Below are 16,597 nucleotides of genomic sequence, written 5' to 3' on the forward strand. Positions count from 1 at the left end.
AACACACAGGAACCATTATAGAGTGCTTGTTTCCAGTGGGATAATAATACAGGTGGGATGAAGACTCACATGGGAAAGATGTTTTAGCAGAGAAAGTCTGGCTTTGGTTTTAGTCTGATTTATGGATTCTTCACACTTTGGGTGACATGAAATATTTTTGTTTGACTATTTTCAGCTATTATTTGATATTTAACGTCCATTGTTTCCTTCAAATAAGGTAATGGTCTACCTAGGTTGTTGGTCAAATGTAGATTTAGATATAGGGTAATATATAAATGTATTATTAAAATAGTTTTCATTTTTTATATAAGGATATTTTGACTCTTGAGTCTTGCACTTGAACTTTAACTCTCACATTCTGCTTCTACAGAATGATATCCATTAAATGAGTATAACAAGATGGAACCACAAGCCAAACGGAGGAAAGAAATGGACAAATGTGACACTTGGGATGTTCTTCCTGTTCTCTCCGATGAGAAGTCTCGGGACACTGAATTGTTGCCGGCCTACGCAGCACCCATCGTCGAGAAAAGAGAAACATCTCGCCTGGTCAAAGAGCTGTCCCTGATCTACCCTCTACCCGGTCTGCAGCACATAAAAAGAGTGAGAGCTTGCAAAGACAAAAGCAGCCCTCATCCTTTAGAGGTCATTGTGTGCTTGGCCAGGGATGTGGCCAAAGGAGTTAAGCCTGCTGATCTGCTTCGCTCACTGTCTTTTGACTTAAGTGGTTTAGGTGAACCTTTTCTTGTTGAAATACCTGCCAATCCTCCACTGACCAGACCACAGTTTGAAAAAGCTAGTAAACACTGGCCTACGTCATTTCACGAGGACAAACAAGTGACGTATGCTCTGAGGGGCCAGTTGTTCACTGGCGATCAGAAAGCTAAAATTCAATACTACATGACGGCAGCTGTCCAGGCTGCAAAATCAGGTCGGGAAATGGGAATGGATGCGGTGGGCGCTGTAATTGTTGACCCAGAATCTGAGCAGATTGTCGCAGTGGGTCATGACTGTAAGCGTGGCGCTCAGCCGCTCCATCATGCTGTCATGGTCTGTATTGATCTTGTGGCCTGTGGGCAAGGAGGAGGTGCCTACAATTACGAGAAATATCCAGCCTGTCAATTTAGCACCTCTAAGATCTTTAAAAATGGCTGCAATTCGAAAGAAACTGGTCAGCCTTACATCTGCACTGGATATGACCTTTACGTCACACGAGAGCCCTGTGTGATGTGCGCGATGGCTTTGGTCCACTCAAGAATCAACAGAGTGTTTTATGGAGCACCCTCTGCAGATGGTGCCTTGGGAACCAAGTATAAAATTCACTGCCAAAAAGATTTAAATCATCGCTTTGAAGTGTTTAAAGCGGTGATGCTTGATGCATGCGAAGCTTTACATAAAAAGTAATCTTTTTTTTTAGAAGTTGTTCTTAATAGACAATATTAAAATTGACATTTTAATTTCGTTTTGTAACTCTTGCCAAATATTTCTTCTTAATAGGACCATTATGGAAATAAAATTGGATTGTTGTCTATATTTAACCCTCAGGTGCTCTTCTGTCATTTCTGACCGAAAAATTATTCTGTTTTGAAATTTTAAAAATCACAGCTTCATCGGAATGTTACGAAACTTGGTGACTTTTATGGCATTGGGTATGTGAACACAAAAAAAATTGAAGGTCATGATCCGAGCAGGCTAAGTGGTCGTAAAAAAAAATAGTCACACTTGTGCTCTTCGGTCAAAAATGACCGACCATAGGAAATGAATGGGAAATTGACAAAAACACAAAAACTTTGAGAATTTTTGTGTGTACAATCTACAAATCGGCCACGATGTAGAAAAAAAGTGCTCCGCATTGAAGGGGTGACACTCTAAAATATCAAGAGTGCAAAACAGACCCACCCCTACACACACACACATACACACACACTTTTATACACAAAAACACCAATAAATTGTGATTAAAGAAATCTGTTTTGAGTATTTAAAAATCACAGCTTCTTCAGAAAATTACTAAACTTGGTGACTTTTATGGCATTGGGTATGTGAACACAAAAAAAAATGAGGTCATGATTCGAGCAATTTAAGTGGTCGTAAAAAATGAGTCACACTTTTGCTCTTCTGTCAAAAATGACCAACCCATTGGAAATGAATGGGAAATTGACAAAAAAAATCTCTGAATTTTTGTATGTACAATCGACAAATTGGCCACAATTCTAAAAAAAAAAGTGCACCGCAGGAAAGGGGTGACACTCTACAACATCTAGAGTGCAAAACAGACACACCCACCAACACACACACATACAAACACACTTTTATACACATACACACCAATAAATTTTGATTACAAAAAGTATGTTTTGAATTTTTTAAAATCACAGCTTCATTGCAATGTTACGAAACTTCGTGACTTTTATGGCAGTATGTGAACACACACAAAAATGACCCCCATAGGAAATGAATGGAAAATTGTAAAAAAATGAATTTGTCAATTTTTTTATAAGAAATAGTTTTTGAGATTGTTTCAACTATATATTCAAATCCACCACCAACAACAAAAAATGTGTTCATAAACAGCTGGGGAATTCACATGCCTCTCCATAGAGAGCTGTACATGCCATCTAGTGATTACACCATGATTCTATGCTTTTTCTCTATACTGTAACCAGATGGTGCTAATTTTCTTCTAAAAATATTTTTTTTCTGAAGGCATAGACTCTATATTAAACTAAAATACTGCATTAATATTTCTTTGAAAAAAATAATATATATATATATTCCATGGCAAAAATAAACCATAAATATTGCAAAAATATTAATAAATTAAATTAAATTGTCTCAAAATACTAAATTAAAAAGAATAAATATTATAGAACAAAAATAAATTGCATTGGTTTTACTCGGATGGAGAAAGTTTCATTTTTAGGTGTCCGGGAAGATAACAAGTGTGACTCCGAAACGAAGAGCACCTGAGGGTTAAGTATTGTATTTGTTTTATCAAACCAAGGCATGTCCTACATTTTTATACATAAAAATATATATTCACCCACATATTAATCTTCAAGTTACCCCCCCCCCCTAAAATTCAAAATAGAATAACCTTTTCCAAAAAAAGCAGCACAAGTTTTAAACTTGTAATATTAAGTAATGTTTTTTGAGCAGCAAATCAGCATATTAGAATAATTTCTGAAGAATCATGTGACACTGAAGATTACAGTAATGACTGCTGAAAGTTCAGCTTTGAATCACATGAATAAAATACACTTTATTAAAACCTATAAAACAGTTATTTTAAATTGTAGTAATATCTCACAATATGACTGTAATTGATCAAATAAATGCAGCATAATTGAACATGATGCTATCCATTCTCCACATACACATTGATTGACATATTACCGACCTCAAATAGTAGAACAGTAGTGTGCATTCTATAATTTTTAGTAAAAGTGAACAACAGGGTTTCTAATACTTTTATTTGTTTGCAGCATGTAATACAACACACACTATGTTCATACCTTTTCTCAAAACAAAAGGACAAAACAATTGGCACAGTTGAGCCTTCAGATAATGTCAAAAGACAAGAAAATGGAAGGATTCAAATAGTTTAATGGGTCTATGTTACAGTTTATCAACTTCAATAACCGTGACACAGAAGAGAGCAAAGAAACATGACGGTATGCTGAAGTTTTACAATCACATACTGAAATGGAGTTAATAGTCAACATGAAACTTTTTGTAAAGCAATGTGTATTTCTGATTCAAACGGAAGATAAAACAACTAAGGGAAGAACTTGACGTTGGGGCGGATGAAGCGGTTAAAACATGACAAAGAAATGTTCTTTGAAATAATAACTGCAAAATGAGTCCAGTAACGTGTATTTAGAAAGTAAACAAGTTCTATCTTTAGATTCATGTTGACCTTAATGAACACGAAAGTACTTAAAAGCATAAACTCTAAAGTTTTGTTAATGTTAATATTTTTTCAGTGTCACCTATAAACCCTACGACATTAACCAAACAAAACTATACATAATATTGTGACTGAATAAATATTTTTCAGGAAATCATGCAAATTGAGTTCGTTTGTCTCCGAAGCAATGAAACATCAACAAAACTCCAGAAATAGCAGAAAGGTTTCATGGCTTTCAACTGATTTTAAAAACACATGGCATTATTTAAGAATGTATTTAGAAATGTGAAGTGACGCTAAAAGCATTAATCTATCTCAGAGTATCAGTGTTGTGAGAACATTTGAACAAACAAAAACTAATTAACAAAGAAAAAAAAAAAAAAACCTTTAACCATGAAACCTGGGCCAGCCCAGATCCACAAGGATCACAAAACAACTAACAAAAACACATTAAATATCTTAAGTTATTAATGCTTGTGGAATTGTCCTCCTCCTAACATATCCCTACAACAATTTCTCAAGATATATCAAACAAAGAGGCTCACAATTACACAGACTGTACAAAACTGCTAAGTGTGCACAACTGCGGTACAAAGTACAAAGTGTTATCTCCTCTCCCATATCGGGGCAACGGCTCCGAGTCTCAACACTGGGCTTTAATACTTGTTTATTCCAAAGATCCTGACTCCATGGAGTTGTGGCAGTTTTGGGATGAGAACACTCAAAAGCGAAGCTGTGTTTATCACAAAATGTGCTGTGTCGTATTTTGTGTAAAAACTGGCGAGAAAATATCTGCGAATAGAAAAGACAAACATGTTATATTTCAAAAATCGGTACAGGCTCTTAAAGGAGTAGCTCACTTTTCAAAAAACTTTTGCTGATAATTTACTCACCCCCATGTCATTCAAGATGTCCATGTCTTTCTTTCTTCAGTCGAAAAGAAATGAAGGTTTTTGATGAAAACATTCCAGGATTTTTCTCCATATAATGGACTTCATCCAAAAGACACTTTCAGTACAAACTGCAAACTGTTCAAAGGGCTTTAAATGATTCAAGACGATGCATAAGGGTCTTATCAAGTGAAACGATCGCTCATTTAAAAAAAACAACAACAACAACAACAAAGTTTAAGTTTTATAAGCTCAAATGGTCGCCTTGCTCTGTTCTGTGTGACTCTCCTGTTCGAACTCGTTTATCAAAATGAACGAATCTTTTTCCGAGTCAATTCGTTTGTTTTGTTTGTTGAATGAACCAAATGACTCGGAAAAAGATTCGTTCATTTTGATAAACGAGTTCGAACAGGAGAGTCACGAACGTGCGTCACAGGACAGAGCAAGGGGAGCATTTGAGCTTATAAAACTTAAAATGTGTTATTTATTTTTTAAATGAGCGATCATTTCGCTTGATAAGACCCTTATTCATCGTTTGGAATCGTTTAAAGCCCTTTGAACAGTTTGCAGTTTACACTGAAACTGTCTTTTGGACCTTGAACCGTTTGGTTCCCATTGAAGTCCATTATATGGAGAAAAATGCAGGAAAGTTTTCATCAAAAACCTTAATTTCTTTTCGACTGAAGAAAGAAAGACATGGACATCTTGGATAACATGGGGGTGAGTAAATTATCAGCAAAAGTTTTTTCAAAAGTGAACTACTCGTTTAAAGTGCTCCTCCTATTATGCCATTTTAAACGTTCCTAATTTTGTTTTCGGAGTCTACTACAATAGCTTTACAGGGATCCAAGGTCAAAAACACTTTAATTTTCTCTAAATAAACAAACTTACAGTGTCTGAGTCTGAAACAATTCGATAAAGGATTCAGTCTCTCTAAACCCCTCCTTTCCTGCTCTACTCTGATTGGTCAGCTGGCTCAGTCTATTGTGATATTATTTTCGCTTATTCAGAAATTAAATGGCCATTCCCATATCAGAATTTCAACTCCGGAGGCTTCCTAATGCCGAGTTCACACTGCACGATTTAAGTAGTCGGGTCACAGTTCTTTTCACACTGCACGTCTATCTGGGGTAACATTCATTTGCTGGTGTGTGCGCAATGGTGCAGGAGGAAATGGTTGTGAAGACGAGGGGAGCAAAGATTGTGTGTTCTGCAGAGAGTTGGGGTAAATAAATCATTTTGGCAATGTGCTGCTGGTCAAGCAAATGTTTGTGCTTGGTTTATGTTCGATATAAATGTAAATACATCTATTAAAGCAACGCTACGTAAGATTTTAACCTTAAAATAATGTTTCCAAAATCTTTTCAGTGGTTCATCATGTCGTAACTTGGTGAAAGGCACTTGTGCCTCTGCTTTGAGGTCCTATATCTGCTATAACCACGCTATGTAAATGAATGAATTTCTGTAGTTCTAATGAGACATAAGAAAACTACAAATTTTACTTTTTTTTTTTTTTTAACAAATTTTACAAGTTTTACTCCGCTTTATGTCAAACGTTACAATAGACATTTTTTTTTTAAATTTTTGATGTCGCAATACATCACACTTTCATGAAATCATGCAACATACTCTGTCTTGTCTGTGACATGGACATCGTTCATTCCAAAGCCGATGCTGGATAAACAACGAGTGTGTGTGCGACAGTAGGTTGTGGTAGGCTAAATTATTTACGACAGCGGTAATGGACAATTCCACTTCCAACCTGTAGGGCGACCGCAGAGGAAAAGTAACTTGGTGTTGCTTTAAAATACTGATATTATGGTCTATATCTCCTTACTGTTTCTTGCTCTTTCATTAGCCGCTTTCCGACCGGAGCGATTTTTGCAGTTCCTAGAACCTAACGTTCCTATAACCCTTTTTTTCTCGTGTTCCGACCGGACTAAATTGGGGATTTTTTAGTTCCTCAGACCGTAGTTCCTATAACTCTTTCAGTACCTAGTATAGAGCGAGGACTTTTTTAGTCCCCTTTCCCTAGGTCTACGTTGATTGGTTCAACTTATAAGTCACGCCCACTGTCAACACGGAACTTGTAGCGCGCTGTCTGCCATACGCTGTGTGTTTTAGCAAACGCCACCGTTCGTACTCCGTTATTAAGGTCCCGGCAAGGCAGAACAGGAACATTGCAATAGCCTCCTCCATGCTGGTTTGTTGTTGTTGTATGTGGCCGCGCTACGTCTAGTGATGACGCTATAAAGACCGTCGCCGTGCTTGCGTCACTCCCTTACCCCTCCTACCAGTTATGGCCACTTGGCCAATGCGAACGCAAGCAGCAAAACTGAGTTTGGGGGAAGAGTAGTTCTTAGAACTGTTTAGAAGTGGACAGTTCCTATAACTAAGTTCCTGTAACTACTTGGTCGGAAAGCGGCTATTGGCTGTAGGTCATCGGCGAAGTAGCTTCTGTCATATCACGTCTTTGATAACTCACACTGCGTGATTGTCACTCACGTGAACAAGCACTGATTTGCCTATGATTTCGGGCATTTGTCTGCAATCTCACAAAACCAGTTGGCGAACGAAAATCGGGAAAATCGCTCAGTGTGAACTCGGCATACGAGGCCTCAGCTAAAACTACATTTTTTGAGGGCGGGAAAAAGTAACGTTGATCGTGGATAGCCAATGAAGACCATAGACTGGCTTTTTATGCAAATTTGTTACAAACCTATGTATGACTTTTTTCAGTCAGTTCAGAATCAGTTCTTTCTTTATGTAACTCCATTTGTCATGCAATTTCAAAACTTTACAGACCTTTTACATTCACAAACAGCTATAATACATACTACATGAAAAGTAATATCTGAAAAAGCATAGTAGGGGCACTTTAAATGACCAAAATATGTCTATAATATTCACTATAACATATTTATTTAACTTTTTTGTTTGTTTGTTTCCTAAGGGTATATTTAGTTCAAAGTGTTGCATAAAACTGCAAAAACTTACAAAATGATTGGTGAGATTGTAAAGAATTTTCTAGATGATGTGAACTGCACGCCGTAGTCCAGCTGTTCCCAGTGTGTGAGAAGTCTTGCCTTGCCCTGGTCTGGAGTTTCAAATGGTGTGCCTTTCACTGCATGCATGAACACGTACATACCCTGCGGGATGACAGAAAGATGATCTAAATGACATGGATAGACATTCTCAAAGTTTATAACAATTGGACCTCTTACTATCAAGCTCAAAGAGATAGATGAAGAACGTGTTCTTCTGTTTTTGCCCATACTATAAAAATCAAGCCCCAAAACAGCACTTGATTGACTTTCACTGTAAAGACAAAAAACATTGAGATATTTTTTTGCGATTTCACAGAAGAAACCTAGACAAAAAAAGAGAATATTGTTCATTTTGGTTTAGTCATTATAGTTTTAGTCTATATAGTTTATGATTTTTTAAATTCCAGTTTTAGCTGATTTAAAAAAAAAATAGTTCATGTTTATTTTATTGTTATAACAATTTTTAAAAATGGTTTTAGTTAACTGTAATAACCCTGACTTTAGGAAGTTGAATCGTATCATTGCAAATGAGATTTGATGGGAGGCGAAAATGATCAAGGAACTATGAACTAAATTGGGGTCTTTTCTTTGTGGAAACCATTAGCTTCAGAAGACTTGGAATAAAGACTTCAGATCATCCCTCCCTCCTTTAAACCTGGGACACACCAAGCCAATGTCAAAGAACTAGCGGCGACGAAAGCTGACTGTGTTGTCGCCTCTCAACCAAAAAAAAAACTGTGCTTGAACACACCTAAAGAACTAAGCCGACTGTCAACTAGCACTTGAGTTCTGTGCATACGTGTAAGTAAATATCCGTCTATATCATCAGGTGTCAATAATAGTCTATTTTCGTCATTGAAAAAGGGAAACCGAAACTAAACCTGCAGATATACAAACTGTAAACAAAGCAGCGCTTCCTTACCATTTTGGATATCAATCACACAGATCAGTTTCTTCATTCCAATCAGCTCTTGTTATTATGAAAATATTTGTGTATTCAAATACTCAGGTAAGATGACATAAAATTATAACAGCCTTCTGTCAGTACTGTCTTGACTTCTTTGCTCGCTTTCATCCCTTTTGCTATTATTCTCATGTACTGACTCGCTCACTAAGCTGAACAGCCAATCAGAGCTCTCTCTCTCTGACTGACACCGATTCAACAAGCTGAATTGGCCCCCCCAAAAAATATGATGGCATCCGACTAGAGTAAACGATGCGCAACACACCCCGAAAAACACACTGTCGGCTTAGTGTGTCCCGGGGTTAAAGGGATAGTTCACTTTGAAATAAATTTTTGATTTGTTTCAGCTTACCTCAAGGGCATCCAAGATGTAGGTGTCTTTGTTTCCGCAGTATTTTCAATTTAGATATTTTTAGGTCAAACCGTTCGTGTCCATCAGTCATATAATGGAGGTCTATGGTCACCACCTCAAAGGACCACAGCCACAAAGCGCCCTGTGCCTTCAGATCACTTGGACGTGGCTGTGGTTACAAGAGGTAAAAACGATATAAATACTGTTCGTTTTCTCACACAAACCGCTCGTTTCGTGTCTTAGGCCATCAATGTGTACTACTTACTAGGGCTGTCACTTTTGTCAACAAATCTTGATCGATTTTTGGGACATAAGTGTTCATTGAATCAATTGTAAAATCGATTTTCCATGTTTAAACACGTTTCCATTTTAGCCAAATAAAGGCAAATCCACGGACACCGCATAAGGGCGAACGTAGGCCTATAGAGGGCGCTTAAGGCGCGCACTTGAATATTTCCGATGTTTTATTGACATGAAGCTTCGTGCACAATGACAAACATGAGTGTAACATTCTCGGGAAAAAAATAAGCAGAGTGGACTGCCATAACATCAATGGAAAACATTAAGATTCAACATGGCTCTGTTTACGATAAGAGTTATTATTTCGATTAGCCTACTACTTAAATGTCAAACAAATTTTGCCAACATAGGCGATTGTAGCCTGAATCTGTATCTGTATGCATGAGACTTTCTGAATATCGGCAGAATTCACATTTTTCATTAAGCAGAAGTACAATTTGCTGTTATGCGTGTGTGTTGCTGTGTGACGCGCGTTCGCTGCGGGCGTGACGTGACGAGCTGGACGCGCTCTGAGAGAAGGCCATTAAAATCGATTCCCTATTTTCGTTTTCGATACTTGTGTTGGTTGGTCTGATCGATTGTGCAATCGATTTTCTAATGTAAAGTGACAGCCCTAGTACTCACATTTAAATCATGTTTAATTTGGACTTCTCTGCGCATGCTCTTTGAGGTGGTGACCATAGACCTCCATTATATGACTGATAGACACGAACGGTTTGACCTAAAAAAATATAAAAATTGAAAATACTGTGGAAACAAAGACACCTACATCTTGGATGCCCTTGAGGTAAGCTAAAACATACCAAAAATTAATTTCAAAGTGAACTATCCCTTTAAGAAGCATACTAACAAAATTTGTCTACCAATTCAGGACAACAGATACATTAGAGTACCCAATGAATAGCTTCTCTCGTTAATTGTGGTACAAGTTTTCATACATCATGATGTGCCAGAGAGCTTAAACTTGGTCATTGATGTCATGCTGTTGACCTTGAATCTTTGTGCAAGCGAGTCCTTACATAACAATGCCGCACAGACTACTAAGGAATCATCAATTGTCGAGACTCCAACTGGCCGCAGGGCACTGCTGAGAAAATGACAGCCCATAGACAAGCGAACACAACGGTATATAACAAAGGATTATTCAACAGAGAACACTTACAAAATTGTGAATAACATTTGTGAGGGTCCACACAACAGGAACACTGAAGAAGGGAATGCTCAACAGTACAATGTGAAGCATTCCTACGCCGAGCGCATATGTCAGCCATATCCCCCGACTGTTCATCACGCGGGTGTTTGGGTTCACTTCACTGTGGGCCACGCCGACGTTCATCTTGTTTTGCTGTCAACAGACCAAAAAAACACAGACAGCAGTGCAAAATGTCAAAACGGAAATTGCAAGCCAAATAATACAATAATTCTGGATAGTATAAAAAGCTGTACAAGAAATGTGCAAAGAAATAAAATAATAAAAGCTACACTGTGTAACTCTTTTAGTTTATTCTTAGCTAAAAACACTTAGTTCTTTCAAAAATATATGTGCTCATTAATGTATATTTACTTCGTTCAAGTAATAAAAGTATTCTCGTGAGTGTATAATATGCCATTGAAAATACATACATGTCGGTCGCCATGTTGCCCCTCCATCTTGAATGTACATTAGCCAAAGAGGGACATACCCGTTAATTCAAGCTTCGCCTTTCTCGTTTACCTTTGAGTTAACAATCATGGACGAGGTCGAACTGGAAGCCATGTTAATCTTGGACTACATTGGCCACCGTAGGAGTTTAAAACGAAATCGGAATTGAGAGGAACAGAAACTAATAGTCACTGGATGGTCATATACCTTTTCACCTCTAGATGGGGGTAAACATCACACAGTGTAGCTTTAAAGAAACAAAATTATTTTATTCACAGATTGTTTTAAAATGATTAAACTGGAAGAAAAAAAAACATTAAATTATTCAGCTGATCAATGAATGCATTTCATATTACATACGTAACATATTAATGTGACTAAGTGTTTCAACATATTGTTAAAAGCACTATATAAATGAAGGTGACTTGACTTGACTAACAGTTACATGTGTTTGTAAATGTTTTGTCAGACTCTAACTAGTAAGTCTAGTTATTTATTCAGAATAAGAATAAATAATAAGAATGAAATAAGAGCTAAAACTGTCAATTCAAGTTAACGCACTACTACAATCTAGGTGATTGTTGTGAAGCAACTGCTAGTTTTCTCCAGATTTAGGGTGTTGTTAAGTGGTCTCATTTTTCCATTTTATTGTTTTTAAAAAAAAAAAAAAAAAAAACTAGTTAAGAGTAGAAGCTGTCTTACAGTCAGCATGAGGTCTCGTCTACATGCCAACAAAGCATGTTCACATACTTACAATGGGGTGATTCTTCATAGTACTTTGCCCTAATGCATTACTGTTCATGCCTTCTACTACGCTTTATCCAAAATAATTTGCAACAGTTCAGTTCTAGAAGTGACATTTCATGGCACGTTTGGTTTATCCGTCACAGTAAACAGTTTATGCAGCTGTTTGAAAGTCAAAGTTCAATGTTGCCTAATATTCAGCGTATTTGTTTTGTTGATTCGCTTATCTCATTCACTCATACTGGTTTCTACTTAGCAAATCTGTTGCTTTGTACATATATCTATATGTTTCAATTAAAGAAAATATCCACAACAAAATGGCAACATTTTTTTTTCATCTCATTATTATCAACAAACAAATAAATGCAATAAAGACAGATTGAGATCAAAGGCTGAAGTCCATCTACTCTCATGTAAACATCTGTCAATAACCACTCAAATGATCCTTCCATAAATATGAATAACTCTTTGATTGAGTAAGGATGTGTAGTATGTTAATATTCAACAACACAGTTAAGAGGGAGTGCATTGAATAGACATTGCTCCACTTCAAGCAAACAATAGACAACCTGCATTTATTTAAAAAAAATCTTAAATATTAGACAGATTAATGTTAGCTTTCTTGGTCTCAAAAGCAGCTGCAGTAAAGTCCATGACACAGATTGAGTTAGCAGCACAGCTAGTTACATGACAAAACACTGTCTTATTCCTGCACAGATCACTGTCTTCTCTCATTAAACCACTTAAATAACACCCTTTAAATACCCTTATCATCCTGCCTGTACTGTGATAGCAAGTTGTTTCGGGGTTTGCGCATGAGCAATGCTCTTTATTTAGCATAAACTGCTTTCATAACAAACACCAGTTGCTTTTGTTTAACCCTACTTCCAATAATAAACAGCGCAAACATCCATTAAAGCTAACGTTATTCAATCGCCCCATTATCGCAGGGTTTTGCCATTTGTGGTTTCAAAGTAGCAACTCGAATGACTTGGTTTCATAAGAGATGAGTAACGGTACCTTACGTGCGTTCGGGTGAAGCAGGCTGGAGCGCTGCCGGCCTCAGCTGCGCGCACTGTGGGCTGACTCACCGCACACACACCACTAGCACTATGGCACACACAGGCTATCGCGGCTAACGGGATTAGAACAGCAAATCTCGCGAGATTGACGCCCCACGCCCACTAAAGGCGTGATGTTTACAAATGCTGCTACTTACGTAAATAATCTCAAATCTTAATTTTATGATTATTGAATAAAAATTTGATTTACTATTAGTGAGCCAGTTGTTTAAAATTGTGGGATTTTCATTCGACCATTTCCAAATAATTTAATCAACGTATTAAGGCTAATACTAGAGGTAGCTACTACCTTTTTAAAGGTAGGAACCATGATCCACTGTTGTCTTTATGTGCATTAAACTGCTGTTTAAAATAAAAACGTGCACAATTTCTTACTGTAATAGTTTATTTCATCGGTTGAAATACGTTTTCATAGACACAATAGACAGATTTTTTTGTTACTATAAATATGTATGTTGATGAATGCATAATTCTAAATGTATTATTATGATTTCTTAATGAATTCTAACGTTACATCTGCAAACGCAACAATTGTAAGCCTCTCTTCTTTATAAAGACAGAAAATCAAAAATGTAAACAAATTTAAAAAATAAAACAAATTTGCTCTAGCTAAGACATTTTCACTTATTTGTTTAAGCAATAAAAAAAATTATTAAATATACGACAAAGAGAGAACATCCAATCAATGCAGAGAATAACAATGACGTAATTTAGGCGCCAGTTAAGCCATATCCGACTGACTGGAGCGAGTTGGAAACGTGAAGTACGCTTGTGTTATGATTTTTTTGGCTATCTTTTAACGGATTATTTCCTTTTATACGAAGTAAGCTATAATATATTTGGTCATTTAATATTTTAACGTATCATAATGATATTAATGTCACTGTTTATCTGATATGTCATTTTATAATGCGTGCTGCCCGAAGTAGTTTGTGTCTAACGTTACATCATGTATGACCATTGTTGTCTTGTCACTTTCTTCTTAGGGAGCACACAATGAAGGCGCTTCCACCTGAGACTGTGCGTCTGTTGTGCAGCTCTCAGGTTATAACATCTGTCCTGAATGTTGTCAAGGAACTGACTGAAAATTCACTTGATGCTGGTTCTTCAAGCCTTGAAGTTAAACTGGTAAATTCACGTTGAATATAACTTACTAACATACTGAACTGTTAGTTTTATAGGTGTGGGGTAATTGGCATGGGAACATGCAGCATATTTGTCTAATACCTCTCTTTACACTTCAAATTATGACCTGAATTAGGGTACCAATTGGGTAATGACTAGTTTAGCTCAGGTAGCAACAGATACAGGAACATTTACATTGAGGTGCATTTTATTTTTATTTTAAATGTATTAGAACACTTATCATTTGAATTTTTATCATGTCATTGAATTAGAAAAAATAAAAATAAAATCAAAACAAAGGAAATCACATTTTTAAAACAGTACTGTATGACACCCGTTGAGGTGATCTGACTTCTTCATATATCCATTAAAAATCACATTGGGACATTTGAAATAAGCTCTAGTTTGCAGATACAACTTAATGATGTTTTTTTTTCTAATGCAATGACTTTTTATACATTTCTAAGTGGTAAATATATTTGTTAACAGCTATGCTAAATCTATGTCAATGTTCCCTTTGTGAAAAGGAGAATTATGGATTGGATCGCATTGAAGTCAGAGACAATGGTTCTGGAATCAAAGCTACTGATGTTCCCGTGATGGCTGTACAACACTACACATCTAAAATCTCCTGCCACGAAGACCTGGAGCACCTAGAGTCTTACGGCTTCAGAGGAGAAGCTCTGGCATCTATATGTGCTATCTCAGAGGTTTCATCTCACTAGTTTTGGTTGTTTTAATTAGAGATGCACTGATATTAAAACTGACAGATAATATAAACAATTATTTTCATGTTGTGGCTTATATTAAAGTTCTATACCATTATGGCAATATAATTTTATTCACGCTGCTAGGCAGCCTGGACAACATGAACCAAATTTTCGAGGTAGGGAACCAATCACAGAAAGGGGAGGGAGCAGCAAGACGATGATGACGTACATGCGACAGCGACACACCGAAGCAGTTACTTTGTTTATATATATATGGATCCATCTTGGCGGACGTTAAGTTACCTTTTGATACAGCCTTTGTGTATACATAAATCTCCTAAATCTCTGACCCATCGTCTTCTTCCTCGTCTAATTTTCTGTCGCCCTACATACGTCATCTGGTATCATTGAACCAATTGGACGTGAGCTACGTACAGGGCGCATTTGATAGACATTCGTAGCACCCAATAATACGGCAGTATATGTGTATATACTGAAAAATGATATGCAGGATTTGGCAGAATTATGTGCATAATTATGAAATATCCAGTATCTGCTGGTATTCGATTGTTTGACACTGATATATATAAAAAAATCGAATATATGTGTTTTATAACTGTTATGGTACTGAAATATTGTGCATCTCCAATGAGCCCATGAGAGTCATTTTAATCAGTGAATTACAAATGTTGAACATGTTTCCTCTGTTCACCTACCAGGTGGTCATCACTACCAAAACCGCAGATGATGATTTTAGCATTCAGTATTCAGTCGATCGCAACGGACAGATCGTCTCTCAAAAGCCATCACATCTTGGCGTGGGTATGCGTCTGTTACTGCATTTATTTAATACTCTTGATTTAAGGGAACAGACTAACATACCTTTTTCCTCAGGCACCAGTGTGTGTGCAGCAAACCTATTCAAGAACCTCCCTGTCAGACGGCAGTATTATTCCAACACTAAGAAATGCAAAGAGGACCTGAAGAGAGTCCAGAACTTACTCATGGCCTATGCTGTTATTAAGCCTGAGTTAAGGATCACGTTGAGCCACAACAAGGTATGGCACTGTTGTTATTGTGGTTTACATTTTTCTTTAGTGTGAATTGTTGCTGTTTGAGCATGAAAATGGTCTTCAAATGAACTGCACTGTTTTTGAACTCACTGAAACGCCACAATTGTAGTCTTGAGTTTTCTTCTCTTAATGAACACGTCATAATATTCCTCATAAAAATTCCTGCTTTAATTCATATTCAAAAAAAGGGACAAGGCCTGGTTGAGTCGCATTAGTAGTGTTGAAACCAATCGGAGTGCACTGCGCTTTTCGGAAAGAGGGGCTTAATAGAGAGGAATTAAACAGAGCGTTACTGACTGACTGGGAAGACAGGTGCTGCAATAATGTACAATATGTGAAAAAATGATGTGTTTATGAACATTCAAGCATGAAAACCTATTCTAGTAGATCCCAAAGCAAAATCAAGACTCAATCAGTATATTTCGGAATAGTGTTTATGTCGAAATATAATTAAATTAGGTATTGTTTTAAAAAAAAAACATATATTGCTTGTCGTCATGTGTGGTGAGTTTGCTCGCGCGATTAATGTTTTGCTCTTTTGGACTTCTGGTGAATCAACATACTGAGTTAACATAAACTCCCTGGTTTTCATGGTGCATTGTGGGAGTTTTTAGGGACCGAACATTCCAGTGCACTGGAGGGATTTTACGATTGAGGTAGCCCTTAAAGGGGTCATGAACTGGCTTTTTAAAATGTTTTATATTGTTGTCATAAGTGGTCAACTAATGACGTTCGCTTGGTTTTTACATTAAAAAACA

General features: G+C 36.9%; 3 protein-coding genes across 7 annotated transcripts in view; 2 read left to right on the forward strand and 1 right to left on the reverse strand.

The window, feature by feature from the left end:
* The first annotated feature begins 45 nt into the window (after window positions 1–45).
* adat3 (adenosine deaminase tRNA specific 3) lies at window positions 46–1,538 on the forward strand. Of its 2 annotated transcripts, none has more exons than XM_039669645.2 (2): window positions 46–217; window positions 371–1,538. In XM_039669645.2, exon 2 carries the CDS (start codon window positions 400–402, stop codon window positions 1,402–1,404), a length of 1,005 nt encoding a protein of 334 aa, XP_039525579.2. In that variant the 5' UTR covers window positions 46–217; window positions 371–399; the 3' UTR covers window positions 1,405–1,538. The 2 variants fall into 2 exon arrangements, with proteins under 2 accessions (XP_039525579.2, XP_039525580.2); XM_039669646.2 differs by having other exon boundaries at window positions 53–141.
* A 2,627-nt stretch (window positions 1,539–4,165) lies between these two features.
* On the reverse strand, window positions 4,166–13,007 carry ormdl1 (ORMDL sphingolipid biosynthesis regulator 1). Of its 2 annotated transcripts, none has more exons than XM_039669647.2 (4): window positions 12,870–13,007; window positions 10,626–10,808; window positions 7,798–7,949; window positions 4,166–4,702 (listed from the first exon to the last, which is right to left on the reverse strand). In XM_039669647.2, the coding sequence occupies exons 2-4, from the start codon at window positions 10,797–10,799 to the stop codon at window positions 4,567–4,569; spliced, it is 462 nt and encodes a 153-aa protein (XP_039525581.1). In that variant the 5' UTR covers window positions 10,800–10,808; window positions 12,870–13,007; the 3' UTR covers window positions 4,166–4,566. The 2 variants fall into 2 exon arrangements, with proteins under 2 accessions (XP_039525581.1, XP_039525582.1); XM_039669648.2 differs by having other exon boundaries at window positions 12,875–12,989.
* Window positions 13,008–13,625: 618 nt separating this feature from the next.
* Window positions 13,626–16,597, forward strand: part of pms1 (PMS1 homolog 1, mismatch repair system component) — a 64,865-nt gene continuing 61,893 nt past the window's right edge. For 2 of the 3 annotated variants that reach the window (XM_089133076.1, XM_039669862.2), the window contains exons 1-5: window positions 13,626–13,754; window positions 13,918–14,059; window positions 14,584–14,766; window positions 15,486–15,588; window positions 15,661–15,824. In XM_089133076.1, the coding sequence (XP_088989202.1) occupies window positions 13,928–14,059; window positions 14,584–14,766; window positions 15,486–15,588; window positions 15,661–15,824 (582 nt within the window). In that variant the 5' untranslated portion in view covers window positions 13,626–13,754; window positions 13,918–13,927. The remainder of the gene's footprint in view (window positions 13,755–13,917; window positions 14,060–14,583; window positions 14,767–15,485; window positions 15,589–15,660; window positions 15,825–16,597) is intronic. The other variant, XM_039669864.2, reaches the window with a different exon arrangement.

This window comes from Pimephales promelas, chromosome 7, assembly GCF_988280905.1.
Source record: "Pimephales promelas chromosome 7, fPimPro1.hap1.1, whole genome shotgun sequence".
Lineage (NCBI taxonomy): Eukaryota > Metazoa > Chordata > Actinopteri > Cypriniformes > Leuciscidae > Pimephales > Pimephales promelas.